The sequence below is a fragment of the Callorhinus ursinus genome, unplaced genomic scaffold, assembly GCF_003265705.2.
Source record: "Callorhinus ursinus isolate GAN/ISIS: 27379988/994484 unplaced genomic scaffold, GSC_fseal_2.0 scaffold2, whole genome shotgun sequence".
Lineage (NCBI taxonomy): Eukaryota > Metazoa > Chordata > Mammalia > Carnivora > Otariidae > Callorhinus > Callorhinus ursinus.
Genome location: NW_027397064.1, coordinates 73,841,885 through 73,858,212, shown reverse-complemented (window position 1 = coordinate 73,858,212; position 16,328 = coordinate 73,841,885). Strand labels below are relative to the sequence as shown.

The following is a 16,328-nucleotide window of genomic DNA, read 5'->3' as shown; positions in this document are numbered from 1 at the left end:
TGTTTTCAAAATTCAATTGTGATGTTCAACCTGCCTAAATTTAATATTTTAAATCAAAGTATAGATTTTTTGCCAAATTTATGAATGTATAAATCACAATGTAGAGAAGTCACAAAAGAATCAAATAATTGTAGGAATCATGAATTGCCTTTCTGGAAATTTCAGCTTTGAATAAGATTGATTTTATTTGTGAAAAAGAAAGAGCCTTTTTTTTATTTTAAAGAAATTGAAATACAATACTTGAGGTCACTTTAGTCTACAGAATAGTCCCAAACCTTGCCACCCAAAGTGTGATTCTGGGACTAGTAACATCACCTGGGAACTCTTTAAAACTTAGGAATCTGAGAACCCTACTAGACACACTGTATCAGAATCTGCCTTTTAACAAATCCCCAGGTCGGGCGCCTGGGTGGCTCAGTCGGTTAAGTGGCTGCCTTTGTCTCAGGTCATGATCCTGGGATCGAGTCCCACATCGGGCTCCCTGCTCAGCAGGAAGCCTGCTTCTCCCTCTCCCACTCCCCCTGCTTGTGTTCCCTCTCTTGCTGTTTCTTTCTGTCAAATAAATAAAATCTTAAAAAAAAAAAAAAATCCCCAGGTCATTTACATACATATTGAAGTTTGAGAAGGACAGGTCTAGACAGTGGCTAAACATCTACTTATCTTCCTTGGTCTTTTTATACACTGTTGGAATTATTGTAGAGTTAGGAAAAAGCATAAATACGCTTTGGAAAATGACAGGCCTCAAGGAGAGATGGGGGAGAGGGAGGGAGCCCATGGGTGAGAGAGGCTGAGATGGGAAAGAGGAGTCCTTGCCAAGTAGCCCTGGTCTGGCATCCACCCCGTGGGAAGGAGAAAGTACTCCTTGCTACTTCTTTAATTAAATTCTTTATCTACTGCTGTCAAAGGCAAAATCATTTTTCTTTGAGAAACCTCTGAGGTGGTGTGCTATCAAAGCAGAATAAAACTTGGTGAAGTTCACAGAATTACAAGACCTGAAACTTTTCTTAAGTTCTCTTCTTTCAGCCTGTATCAGGAGGAAGGTAAGCACAAAGATCACACCACCAGCAGCAGGGACGGAGTTCAGTTCTAAGAAAGTAATCCAAGAAAGCTAGTTACCAGTACAACGTGAATCTCACAGTGTGAAGAGCTCAAATATTCCATCACTTTATCACCCATAATACTTGCAGTTTTAGAAAAGCAAGTCGTAAATAGGAGAATTATTGGAATATGTGGGGAAAAGCTGAAACAGTATCATAAAGCCTCAAAACATGGAGTCTATGCAGTTTGCTTCTTAGGTGAGTGATGAGGGGAAAGAAAGGGAATGAAATTTATTGAGTGTCTAAAATTTCATCTGTTTTCTCAAGCAACTCTAACAATAGGCCGAGAAGATAATATTATTATTTGTATTCCTCACAATATTAAATGTAAGCTTAGAGTGTTTAAATAGCTTCTCTAGGTTTTAGACCTCAGGTTTCTGGCACTGAATTTAGTCATCTTTCTACTATACTACATTGCCTCTTTCTACTATACCACATTGAAAAACTAGGAACAATTAGGTGCTTTTAATGATGCTGATCTGAAAAGCTAAATGTATTACTATAATAAATGAAAGGAATTATTAAATATCAGTTATTTGTGGTACCAAATTTTATTCACATAGAATTTCTCCTTTCCTTAATAATTGAAAAGATATTCTGCAATAAACATTATCTATTTAGTTGAACAGTCATAAAACTACTTTGTCAGTATGGTCTGATTGCTTACAAACTTTACACATATTCATAATACAATTATGATCTAATTGCTTCTCCTTTTATTTGAATGAAACTAAGCACATGTTGGTAATAAATACATGTCTTGGCCAACTTTGATTCTAAATATAGAGGTTCCTGCCTTCTTAGCTAAATATTTTTTAACAGCCATGAATTTAATTCGGTACCACTTTATAGTGGTTAAATGTGTTCAATTTGAGGGCAACTGAGCATCATTAGCAAAATTACAAGATCCTCCCCGGTCTAGAATCTCTTAAATAAATTACCTGAACACTTTGTTGCTATGAAAGCCATTGCCACAGAATTAAAACAAAAAAAAAAAAAAAAAAAAAGAAAAAAGGAACCCTATATTTCATCTCACTGAAACAATTTAAGGATGATTTTTAGAGACGCCTAGGTGGCTCAGTCGGTTATGCATCTGCCTTTGGCTCAGGTCATGATCCCGGAGTTTCAGGATCGAGTCCTGTGTCGGGTTCCCGGCTCAGATGGGGGTCTGCTTCTTCCTATCCCTCTTCTCCTTCTCTTTCTCTCTCTCTCTCTCTTGCTCACTCTCTCAAATAAATAAAATCCTTAAAAAAAGATTATTATTATAAAGTCCTATCATCCATCCATTCAATTTTATTCAGATTTTCTTATATTCTGTTTGAACATTGCAGTTGTGTTCCAATCCATCTGAAATTTACATTTTCTGACAATAAATGCACATAATCACATTTCTTTTAGAACATCCAAGCAGCTATATACAGTGTAAGAATCTAATTTTAGAACAGAACACTTATGCTCAACAAACACTATGCAACAAAGAAAAAAATAAGGGAGCAAAATATGATGCTAAAAATAAGTCTTGTTTTTCATGTGACTGAGCAAGTTGACTGAGAAAATGAATTCAATATCCATCTGTATCCAGTGTTTCCCAGAGTCACTAGATAAAGGATTTTTTTCAGTAGGTAAAATATGTCTGATTGATATTTACTGAAATCACAGAAGCTTATAGTTATACTTTACTTAAAACCTCCTCTTTTATTTATTTACCTTTATCAGAAAGCAGGTAAATGGCAATATAATTTCAAGGTAAGTAATCTATAATGGCAACCCGGCCATTTCCCTGTGTAGAACTCCTAATAAAAACAGTGGCTCAGTTTACCTTTAGAAGGCTGTGTATATCTGACTAGCATTACCTTTCCATATTCCCATTGACCCCAAAGCTGTGGTTTCTTACATAGACTCAATTAGTGAATAGAAACTTCCGTAGTATAGCAGTGTAATTTTAGTTCTTGTTTCTTAAACATTGACACTTGGTCTTTAGAATACTCATATTCTTTTCTAATGAAACACAGTTCACCTTCTCAGATCACATTTAATATTTTGAATAATAACTTTATTATATTAATTTTTAAAAAATTATGATTTTGTACTATATCAACAGGGGAAATCTTACTGCCTTGGCTATTAAATATCTGTAACAGTCTGTTTTTTCTTACTTTGTTTATCATCATATATAACAATTGAGTTTCATTTTAAACTTTTTAACTCTTTCAACTAAACTTCATTTTAGTATGGCATGTTTTACACCGAGGCCTATGTGATTGACTCTAGTCAACCATGCAGTCACTTCTTCTCATTATCACATTTTGCACTTAGTGCTTTTTAATAAAGAAGGTGCTTTCTTTAAAGAAAGTGCATACAAAAGTATGACTTGATTTTACAATTTTGTAAGTCTTACTTTGTCATTTACCTTGTTTTCCTAGCCTGATTTCAATAGTAATTGCCTCTTCAAAAGGGTAGATTGAGGGATACTCCATGACACATCTTGTCTTAGATAGTAAACCATACAGATATGTTTAAAAACAGGAGTTATAATCATTTTCTTGCATATCTTAAAGCAGTATGGCTAAAATTCTGTCAGGAAATACTAGTGCTTTATACCTCAGAGGAGAATAATTAAGTAATGTTATAAACAAAAACCAATACTAGCTTAGGGTTCATATTACCTTGTTTTTTAGTCAATATTTTAAATGAAGCAATAGGAAAAGATATGTGGCAGTATGCTTCCTATCAGCTGGTTATGTCACGTTACCTTCAAAATTGAGTGAACGTGACAGTCTTCCAGTGTTGTGAGAGGCATTTGCAACAAGTATGGTAAGGGCTGATATGCTTAATAAAGAGGATTTAAAGGAAAAAGAAATGTACACCCAATATAAAAATAAGCAAAGTCTTGAATAATCAGCACAGGAGAAATATTTAAATTAACTTTATTTTTCCATTTTCATTGGCTATTTGTAACTATCAAAAATACATACATAAAAAATCATTTTATCTGTGTTCTTTTATCTCTTTCTTTAGCCTCTGTCAAGAAATGTTTTTAATGGGACACACAATACTGGTGTAGGTGTAGTAAAACTGACATGCAATACAGTACCCTGGCATATCATAAGCACAAGAAATGTTAGCTGCTACTGTTAATATTACAAAATAATTTTAAAGCTTTGCCAGTATGTATTAAAATGCTCATACCTTTTCACCTTGTGATTTCACATCTAAGGATCATTTCTGAATAAATGGTTATAGATGTGGAAAGAGATGTTCAGAGATGTTTGTTACAGCATTATTTATAATAGCTCCAAACTGGAAAAATAGTCCCCCCCCAAATGGAAAAGTGAAATGATTTCTGGCAAATCTACTTTGTAGAAATTGTGTGTTTCTTATGTTTTTAGATTATTTTAATGATAAGACAGATAACAAGAAATGATAAGAAAACCCATGATAAAGTGGGAGTATACATGGATGACCACAATTAATACATTTGCATAATATAAACACTAAGAATAACTAGAAAACACATAAAATATTAGTAATTGGTATCTCTTCTAGACAGAATACTCAGAAAAATAAGTAAACTACACTTCTTTTTCAAACAAATGAAAACACTAAATGTTTTTGTAGGTTTTTTTTAAATGAAAAATACCCTTCATCTCAATGGGATTATTTGAGAGTTCTAATTTTTCTTCTGGTTTAATGGCTTTTCAGAAGCATCAGGAGTGAAAGTTCTTTGAATTTTTTTCATGGTCATTCATATGATAATATTTTGGGGGAAATATTACAAATGTTTTTTCATGGAAAAAAAAATTATACTGTACTTACATTCTGGAGTTATATTTCCTGAGTATAAGTGAGATCAAGTTTTGTTTCATTTTAAATGAAGGGCGACTTTATAATTCATTTTTCTTTTTAATAACAGGTGAAATCCACAATCACTAACACTGGAGTCTTTGATGTTAACATGACATTTATCAAGAAAAATTTGATTTAAAAAAACATAACTGAAGGTAGAGGATTAACAAGCTTAGGAATTTTAGACAATATAGATAGGAAATTCAGGTATGGTTAAAAAAAACAAAAATGAAAACAAAACTAGCCTCCTTAATAAATCAAACAAAGTTCATTAACTTTCTAATTGACATTTAGATGAATGTGGCCGTGCCTATGTGCAACTCTGTTAACATAGGTTAGCCTTGTGAAAACGTAGTGGCAACAATTCAAGTACCCCACTGTACAAAGTGAAGCAAAGAGTTAAAGCTAAATCATCCCCTAGATTTTCCCTTGGATCCACTCAAATTTAGGGCAAAGGAATGAAGAAGGCAAGAACCATAACTGAAAACTCTCTGGATATTCAGCGGTTTTAAATATCTCTTCACAAAATAACTCATTTAGCACTAAAAAACATTTTATCCCTAGAATGAACACTGAGAATATACCTTTTCTGTCCAAAATAACCTTTGCTTAAAATGTTTCACCATTTGATCTCAGGCTCTTCTCCAGCTTCCCAGGCTTATCTTCATTTACACCTACTTACTACAGTTGATACTAACGCCATCTAAAAAGGAGGTGGCTCCTAGCTCCATGGATGCAATTACTGTGATGTGTGCTTGCCATCCTTATCCAGTAGAAATTGTATGTTGCTGAGAATGATTGATTGATTACTGCCTTTGTACTTGATTTTGTCATTATTCATTATTTTCTTTGTCAAACAGACCCACACTCTTCTTCACATAATCACCCAGTCCTGTCTCTCAGTAAGCAAAGTAGCTGATGGCTCCCAGCAGTCCACTGTGGAAACATGTAATGATAGCCCTTTGCAAAAATGGCTACTAAGAAACTATACAAGAATGGAAGTTTTTAGAAATATTTTTGAGAATCCTACTGATTATATTCTCTAATAAGTTTTGGAAGTTTGTGTTGTAGACTGTGTTAAATTTATTTTACTATTTTTGTTATGTTCTGTTATCGAAATCTAGAAACTTCTTTAAAATGTACTTAAGAAAAATCTGTATGTGCTGTTTCTCCATGGAATTATTTTTCTGTCTTTTACTTCTTAGCTGCTTATTAATTCGAAAGCTGACTATATTAAGTATTCTTTGGTCTATTATTAATTAATAAGTATTTTCCAGTTTTCACTTTATTGCAAATATTTATACATGCATAAATATAATTAATGGAATACATTATGAAATTAGCTCCTTTTTAGGCTAACTATAGCCATGTTTATGTAACAGTAGATTTTGCATTAGAGCTGAGAAAAATCAGTTAAAAAAAATCTAACATAGCCAAAAAAAGGATTGTTTTTGGAACATTAAAATTAATCTTATTAATTTTTATTCCAGTACTTCCATTGTGTGCAGATTTAGGAGAGCTTTTCTAGAATTTACTTTAACCTGAAACTTTAAGCAAATGCATTTTTAAAAACTAAGATGTAATTTTCAATAACTTTATAAATTATATCTAAGTATTTCTTGGTGGTTGGCAAAGTGATATAGTAATAAAAGCTTTTTAAAAATTTTATCTCTTATCACTTGTGTGATTTGTGAATATCTTCTCAGTAAGCAATAAAATGAATCCTTATTCAGTTGAAGTTAAAAAACTTACAGAATTTTTAGAAAGAGTGCAAATAAGTATATGTCCTTGTTCTTGATCTTAGGGGATTATTGTCCTGTAAATAAAGGATATTACGTTGTGCAGCAACTTCCTATGACAACACGTGGGAAGTTAGGGCATTATTCTGGTTCCAGTGAACCAGTTAAATGTTAGTAGAAGACACAATTGAGCTTGGAATGCTCATGACAAGGCTGAATCAGGTATAGAGAGGTGAGGAGAGAAGGGGCATTGTTTACATTAGAACTATATTTGAGATGTGTTAGAAAGCTGGGAAAGTCTGGACTCTGCACAAAGAACTTGTGTACAAGGCAATGTACATATATTATGTTTGTTTCCAAAGCATACCTGGCAGTGTAACGCCCAGCAAGGGGTCTTCTTAGGCTTAACTAGACATTTAGTCTCCTGAGTTTACTTACAGAATTCTCGGACAGAAACCACAACTTGCTTCTCTCAGCAGACCTTGTAGCAGTTCATATTAGCCTTAGGGGAGCCAGCTTTTCCACAGGTGACAGCCTGTTTGAGGAGATGAGAGCCTTATCAGGCTGGTGTGGCAACCATCCCAGCTTGATAGGTTTATGACCCATGGAGACAGATCTCTGTTAACAACTCCACAGGCCCAGCTCCCAGGAAGCCAAGAGCATATGCAGAATTACAAGTCTTGGCGCTTTGAGAAGTCCACGATTTGTTTCTTATCAGGTATTTGCAATGAAGTTTATCAGATACAGATGCAGTTTATCTTTCAGAGGTTATTTCCACCATAAGCAATGTTGCCTAGAAACATGTTAACATTGTTACTCTTACCAGATTGCTAAAGGATCACAGTTACATAGTTGACTAAAGGTTAACTTTTTTAAGCAGCAGAGAAGAGGGCATTTTTAAACACTCGTAAGTATAATTATGCATTTTCTGACAAAGAATCTGATTCCTCAGAATGATTTAGTAGCTTGCCCAAATTTTCATGGCTAGGAATTCACACGTAGGTCTGTCTGACCCTAAACTGGTCTTTCTCCTGCACTCCATTAAAAAGAAGAGGTTTTTGGTGAGTTGTTATCTTTATGATGGTGGCTTTTGACTAATGAATTCCTTCAAAGAAAATACTTTTTACCAAAAAAATACTAACATTTTTAAAACTATCATTAATTTGTGTACTTGACAACACATATTCGATCTGATCCTTAAAGTCACATATTTTTTTTTAATATTTTTTTATTGTAACCATTAGAGACGATGGACTCTGAAAAACAAACTGAGGGTTCTAGAGGGGAGGGGGGTGGGGGGATGGGTTAGCCTGGTGATGGGTATTAAAGAGGGCACATTCTGCGTGGAGCACTGGGTGTTATGCACAAACAATGAATCATGGAACACTACATCAAAAACTAATGATGTAATGTATGGTGATTCACATACTTTTTTTAAAAAAAAGATCTAATAAAAGCAAGCAAAGGCGAATGGCTTTTTTCGAAAGAAGACATATATACACAAAGGACCTCAGGTATGTAACAAAAATAAAGAATATTTTGTTGATTTTAACTAAAACTTTCTAGGAAAAAAAAATGTTTGTTTTGTATCTTTTTTTTTTCAAGTTGGTGGCTGGTTCATAAGCCAACAGCATCTTTTCTGGCACCATAAGCATAAGTCAACCATCTTCTTGCCTATCTTGGGCCTTTGGCCATTTCATCTTCTCTCTCTCTCTCTCTCTCTTTTTTGTATAAATAGCTTGATTTCATGTATTGAAAGAGCAACAAAAGCCTCAATCTTGAAATCTCTTTCCTGTCTAATAGCCTTGTGCTTTTAATTTCCTGCTCGTTGCCAATGAAGCATCCCACCACAAGCCTGTTTTCCATTCAGTCTTTCCTCAGGACAGTACAGCCCAGGGTATGCAGTCCTAATCCAAACAAATTAAAATTGTCCAGGCAGTGTTTCTCCACCATTTTTATTGCATCTGCCCTGCATTTTTTTTAAATCCAACTTTCAGTGTAATTTCAAGGGCTGCCCCGTGCAAAAATGTTTGTTTACCCTTAATTTTAGTATTGGCAACAAAAGTATATGGTGTGCTGTTTCTCGAGATATACCTGCAAATCACCTCCCATACATTCAAACGCTTTTCTTCTGGTTTAGGGTTTTTCATATAAAATGGTTCTAGGCATTGCCCATGAAACTGAGCAGAAATGTATATAATACGTGTGCATAAATTAATATGTATAAAACACGTGGTCTTAAAATGTGTATCTGGGGGTGCATGGTTAGCTCAGATGGTTAAGTGTCTGCCTTCAGCACGGGTCATGATCTCTGGGTCCTGGGATCAAGCCCCAAGTCGGGCTCCTGGCTCAGCAGGGAGTCTGCTTTTCCTTCTTCCTCAGCCTCTCTCCCCTGCTCATCATCTCTCTCTCTTTTTGTCTCAAATGAATAAATTAAAAAAATCTTTAAAATGTATATCTGAAAAGTTCAAAAAATATGATTTCAAAATATAAATGTAAACTCAAAACAGAAGACATGTGATGACTGGTTCACATGCTACAATTACTGGAATTATATTTCAGCATTCAGGCACTGAGAGGATGCTTATTAATGAATATCATTATTATGCACAAAGTAAAATGCACATATAATATTTCAAAACATATGACCATAACATCTCTTTCTATATTTGGTATTGCTATTTTTTAAGATGCTTAAAAATGAAAACCAAAATATGGTGAGCATACTATCAAGTAACACAGGTCTTTGTTGCTATTGCTATGATAATCATTCGTCTACACTGAATGTCTCATAGGCACAGATACTATGGAGTGTTTAGTATTTTGAAATGGGAACATCTCTAGCAGTTTTGTTCATTTGGGTCACAGCTGTGACATCTCTTTGCATGTTTACCAAATGGTTACTGAATCAACACATGCCTAAGAAAACTAAGCTTTTGTGAAAGCATGTTAATATTTGCAGCCCTCAAGTGAACTCAGAGCTCACAAATGGGCTTTTTGCAAAGGAGCCTGAATTCTTGGCAATGCATGATAAATGTCAGCCAATTTCTTTAACCATCTGCAGCTAAAGGTGCATTAGACAACGAAGAAACTGTAACCGTGTAACTTGTGTAATCATTCAGAGCTATGTGTATAGTTCATTCTACAAACATATCACTGTGTGCACTAAAAAAAAATTATAAAGGATTTTTTAAAAGAGATTTAATCTAATGAACTAGTGAAGTTAAAGATAAAATAGGTTGCACTGATTATTGGTTATCTTTTACAGAGACTCACCTTGAGACATGTTAACAGTAACCAATGCCTCGATGAACCTTCTGAAGAAGACAAAATGGTTCCTACCATGCAGGACTGTAGTGGAAGCAGATCCCAACAATGGCTGCTAAGGAATATGACATTGGGGGCATGAAGATTGTTTCCCAAAGCCATGAAAGTGTCTACACTTTTGTTTTTCCATTATTTCAATTAGGGAAAGATATTAACTTTGCTGAATTGAAGGTTTTAAAATCCTTTTAGTATTCTAAAATACAGTTGTTTATAATTCATTTTTAGGAATGTTTGCTTATTTCCCTACTAAAATTTGTATCTGATCAAAAGAAGCACATACAATATAAATAACAGCAAACTGTTATTAAACATCAGAACAACTTGAAAAATAAATTGGGTTTGCTTTAAAACAATAATCTCTATTGTCCTCATCTCATAAGGTCAGTCAGGGGCTTATTTTAATTTTTTTTTGTCATAGTGACTGAAAGAGAGACAGTGTAAATGCCTTATAAAATATGTTCATTATGATATATTATCAATTGTTTTAAAAACTCACTCTGTTTCTAATGGACCTTCATGGAAACATGTTGGATTTCTATGTCAACAACAAGGCCACATATTGAATTATTTCCGAGCAGTGAATTCATCGTACAAGTTTCAATTTTGTATGAAAAAAATTACATTGGATATTGACTTCTCATAGAGTCCTTATAAAAGCATCACCATGAAACAAAATAGAGGAGAGTTTGAAAGTTCAATTTCAAGTAGATGAAATCAGAGGAAACTAGCTAGGCATTGAGGGGAGCAAGATGAAGCGAAATTGAAAAAATACAGATCAGTATAAAAGACATTCTGTTCAGGTTGTGATCACTCCTAGCACAGGTTGAGCATAACAATCATGTTGGTCCCAGAGTTGATGCTGGAAATTCAATTCTTAACCACTGCCTCTGTCGAACAGAAACTATACAGACCCTTTTCACGGTAGAGAATGACTTATCTCTTACGTTGTACAGAATTATAGGTGAAGGGTAGAGTACTTTCCATAATTTTTAATTCTTTGGCATTTGAAGATTCTAGTTAGGCCACTATTACCATTTTAATTTTATGTTTTAAAAAATAATGTGCTTCTATCAGAATTTCACTGCCATCCAATAGTATCTAAAATTTTCACCAGGGGAATGGACTCAATACACATCCATTAAACTTTATTTTAATTAAACTGCTTAAAATCATTTGCCATAAATTACAGTTCAAGGAAGACAATCATAATTAGACCAGCTTCACATGTTCTTTTTCCATCTTCAAACCCTTTATGTTCAAGATACATGAGCAGAAGATGTGAAAAGGGAAGAAAATTTATCTGAGATTTGTGCTATTAAGTTTTAGGACCTGATACCATTTAAAATGCTCATAAAGTTGCACAGCGTATGTATCTTAGTCATTATAACTGCACTCAGCTGCTAATAGAAATTTAGGGGGAAAATGGGAAAAGCATCCCCTGGAGCAGAAGATGTTACATCTTTGGCCCTCATCTTTTCTTTAAAAATCTCTGAGAGAAACTTGTAATCAGTATGGCTACACACAAACTCTCTTTGTCTCTTTCTCCGTCTCTCTGTCACACACACACACACACACACACACACACACACACACACACTGTTTTATAATAAAAAGGAGAACACTTTCTGAAGGCCAGTAAAATCCTGTATGATTTTCCCATCTAGCATCCCTTTCTCTTTTGGCTGTATACTGGTACAACTCTAAAGAAGATTTCTACAACCTGAAGCATTTCAGGTTTACTCCTTAAAGTGTACACACCCTTCACCTCAAGCTGGCTGGGAATCCCTGAATCTCCTAAAATTTTAAACAAAAGTTTGAATGTCAGAGCATATGGTTTTGAGGAAAGAATCTGTAGCTTCCAGCAAACTTCAAAGGAAGCTATGACTCCCGAGAGCTATTGAACCAGTGCCTTAAATTGATAGTGGCCTCACAAGACAACCCAAGGTTTGACTTAACAATCACATTTTCCATTTTGCTCTCTTTTCTTCCTGTGCTGACTAAAATACAGTAAAATGTCCCTGCACAACATTCTTCCTTAAACTAGAAAAGCTCAAACCCTCAAGGACTCTTTTATACTATCTGTTCCACTTATTGTGGATTTGTCAATCAAAATGCTTATATTATCTACAAAATGGTCAATGACACATTTTTTTAATATACAGCTGCTCCATGGGAACTGAATTTGACACATTTCAGCAACATTTTAAATATTTCAAAGTCCATTATGGTCATAGCAACAACACAGGAAAAATTAAAACTGTGTAAGTTTCATGCCAGAGATTTTCAAAGAACCCTCAGATGGTTTAAACACATTGTGTTAGAGTGTTTAATAAACAAACAAAAAAATGCCATAAAATATAAAACACCAAAACCCAGAAAGCAATGACTAACATTCAGTTTAAGCAAAAAATCTACTGTATTCAGCACAGAACATTAAAAATGATGATTGGCTTCACGGTGCATTCATCTTATCCGTGGGGCTAGACTAACAAATATTTCAAATGATTGCAAACTTCCCCTTCTGATGTTTTCCCCACAGCAGAGTTATTGCCAATTCCATCTTTCCAGATGTCAAGATCTAAAACCTCAAGTCACTTTTGATTCCTCTGTTTTTCTCTCCACTTTCATCTAATCCATCAGTAAAATCCCTTGATTCTATATTTGAAATATAACCAGAAGCCAACGACTTCCCACCGCATCCACTGTGTACCACCACCTCTAGCTTTTTAAACTGTGGTATGCTTATAATTTGGTTCCCCTCATTTCCCAACCCTTGCCTCCAACAGCCTTTATCAGTTACAGCAGCCGTAGGGATTTTGTTAAACATCAATTTGATTGTGTCACTTCTTTGCTCCCCACCCTCCAATGACTTTCCATGTCTCTCTAACCAAATTTCTTACATTGGTCTTGAAGGTCCTTGGTGAATGACACCGCTCTCCTCAAGCACATGCGCGTGAGCCCCCCCCGCCCCCCTCCTTTGCATACCCAGCAAGCGCTCCTTTCTTACTGCATGTCCTCATGCTGCCGCTCACGTGCTCCACTCTGGCTGCCAAGGAGGTTTTTGTCTTCTTGTTTTGCTCCCTCTGTCCCACAGAGTTCTCTCACCTCACTTTCTTTAGGTAGCTGTCCAAATAGTCTCATCGGTAAGGCAAACCCTTCTCCCTCGTACCCTCCCTCTCCCCTGTATGTTCTCTGACAAACTAAAAATGTGTTTTTTTTCCTATCTACCCTTCCACCTCTGCCCTCTTCCCAACATTCTCATCACACACCCTAGAATGTAAGCCCCATAAAGGCCAGGCTTTGCCAGTTTTATTCACTGTGGTATCCCCAAGCATCTAATATAGTTCTGGGCACAAAGTAAGTATTCTTTAAATATTTCTTGAATTAATGAACTGAAAAATGGGTGTTAAAGTTGCTAAATGCTACTGTAGCATATTTTTTTCTTTTGCACTGTATTTTAAAATTTTTAAATAAAATCTAGTAATATATTTAGACAAGATTTGCATAACTTTGTCTCCAAATGATAATTTTCTCCCTAATATTCTTTACATTAAAGTAGGGACTACATTTTGTTCTCTATGGTAAAATAGCCTGCCTTATGGAAGTGAAATATGACATTTTATAAACATGTTGCTCTATTATATAAGTTGCTTTATGAAGATAAAATTTTTATTTTTACTTTTTGGTTGTATTCAATGGCTACCTGAAGGAGTGAGATTTTTTTATTTTTAGAGTGGAGACATGTCATCCTCTTAAAAGTCATATGTATTTTCAGTTTCATAGGAGCTATTACTAATGTATTTTCTAAGCACAAGTCTATGAATGGAACACAAACACAGTAACTTTGAGAGGAATTTACAGATGATCTATTCCTTGCTTCTCCATTTACAAATAAGACCAACATCCAGATATGTAATGTGGCCTGCCTAGGGGTCAGATAACTATAAACTGTGTTCCCAGAACTCATCATTCTTAATATAACCTAATATAGTCTTCAATTAAAAAGCATTCAAAAATAAAGTAGAAAGGGTACAATAATGAGAAAAAAAGTCTTCATTAAACATTTTGTGCTAAGTACATTGACTTTTTTGAGATATATTACTTCTCACTGCCTTTCATATTTAAATAAGATTAGTTCTACAAAATAATACCATAGGAAATAAAGACCTGTAGCAAAAATAAAGAAATTAACAGGAAACAGCATGATTACAGAGCATCCTGGCATTACTGGCCAAAATGAGTTTCAGGGAAGCAAAGCCTCTTAAGCAGTAACTAATGGAGCATACCTTCCCCTCACTTCTATTTTCCATATAATTATGTTCAAGTTAAAAATGATTGGCCTACAGCTTGCACAGAGCATTAGACCAACTACTACTGTGAACACTGGAGAGATTCTAGGCTATGCAGGTTTAAAGACTACAGGGTAATCAGCAGAGACTTCTAGGCTTCCCAGTGGAGCTCTCTAGACTCCAGGAAACACAACCCATAAATTCAATTTTGCCAGGGTTCTTAGAAAGAGCCTAATAAATAAAAAGGGGGAAAAAAAGAAAAGAGAGAGAGAGACGGAGAAAGAGAAAGAAAAAGAGAAAGAGAAAGAAAGAAAAAAGAACAACTAGAGTAGAACAACAGGCGTGATTTTACCTTTTATTTTGTGGGAAGTTAAGAGAGTAGTATGAATTGGTTCAGTAAACCTTAAAATATTGGCTGCCCACTTACAATATTTTTTACCACTTGAGAAATGATGATCATATGTGATCACAAACATTTTATTTGCATCTTATTTATAGATGTTCGGTCTAGTCTCAGATGAGGCAAAACTTATACGCATTCATAAGTCATAAAGTATGCTAATTTAACAAATATGAAGAATTCAAGAAATTCAAGATCTTAATGGATGTGTCATCATTCACAAGCTGTCTTTCAGCTGTTTGCAGATATCTGTAAACTTTGAATAAATTTCCAATTCAGATGGACGGCAAAAATTCAATTAAGTCTTAAAGCACTTTGTTTTTCAAGATTCAGCCACTACCCACCATTTTTTTCTTATTTTTCCCGCAATATGTCTAAGCATGGAATTGGTAAAATCAGCACTCTTCTGTATAGCACATGAACACATCTGGTGTGACTACACCATGCTCGAACTATTAAGTATCAACTATTGTAGGAATTAAGGTGGTGAATGAGCACCAGCAATGTATTTTAAATAGTTTGTGTACATTTGTGTCCAACTTTTGTTTCATATTGTTCAATAAATTCTAAAGGCAATTTTCATTGTATGTGTTCAAAAAATCTCTCTGAAAACCTAGTGATGCAGGGCAGCTCTTTTGTTAACCATCTTTTAAGATAAAGACCATTTCTATGTTAACCAATGTCATCGTTATATAAAATTATTTTGTTTTTGTTTTTATCTAGGGAGAACAAATCACTTAACATCTGGTTTTTAATGAGTTCGAATGAGAATGGAACATTAGATGATTAAGGCTATATCTATAATGGTTTAAAAAATGAAATTTTCATCATGCGTTTAATTTGGTGTAAAAATGAACGTAAGCTGCTGCTTGGTTTCAGTTGTACTTTCTGCTAAAAATAGCACAAGTGAAAAATAACTTGATGATTATATGATTTTTCTTTTCTTTTGGAGCTTTTGTTTTTTCACTGAGTGTAGCCACAGCTAAAGCAAAGTAATTTCAAAAGTCTTTTAGATATATGCTTGGCACACCGTTCTTTTAACATTTATAAAAGTAGCTTGTGCATAAAGAATTACACATTTTAAATATTGTAAGCATTACTAAATGGTATAATTGTTCTTTTGCTATAAATTTAAATATTTATATGTTTTTGTAGAATTAAAAAATATCAATTTAGTTTTCCTTGCTATATGTTGTCTTTTTTTTAAAAAAAAAAGTTGTTAGTATTTTAAACAGATAAACAAGTTCAGTCTTTTATGCATATGCTCCATTTTGTAGATTATTTAAATAAATGATTAAGTGCCTATGGATATCTCTGAGCAGTAAGAAAATATTGTGATCCTGGTACAATTTTGATAGCAAAAAAATATATAAAGTAGAAACATTAAAATGTGCATGGTTTTAAGAATTAATCATTTTTTTATTTTTGTTCTAAAATGATTTGAAATTGATATTTTTTCTCTTTTTCTGTTTATAAAAATGACTTGAGCAGAAAAGCTAAAATGTTTCATATTATATGATGAACGTTATTTCCCAGACTGCTATGAGTCCTGGCCAGTTCCTTGCTTCTGATACTGGAATTCTGGAATACAGTCCATCAGGGTTAGGAGGCGAGGGTGGATGAGGCTACA

General features: G+C 34.3%; 1 protein-coding gene across 2 annotated transcripts in view; it reads left to right on the top strand.

Moving 5' to 3' along the window:
• GALNT13 (polypeptide N-acetylgalactosaminyltransferase 13) overlaps positions 1-15,874 on the top strand; it is a 566,099-nt gene extending 550,225 nt beyond the window's left edge. Inside the window, exon 13 of one of the 2 annotated variants that reach the window (XM_025854761.2) lies at positions 9,951-15,874. In XM_025854761.2, coding sequence (XP_025710546.1) covers positions 9,951-10,091 — 141 coding nt within the window. In that variant the 3' untranslated portion in view covers positions 10,092-15,874. Of the gene's footprint in view, positions 1-5,803; positions 6,469-9,950 lie in introns of those variants that run through there. The other variant, XM_073884009.1, reaches the window with a different exon arrangement.
• Positions 15,875-16,328: the final 454 nt, after the last annotated feature.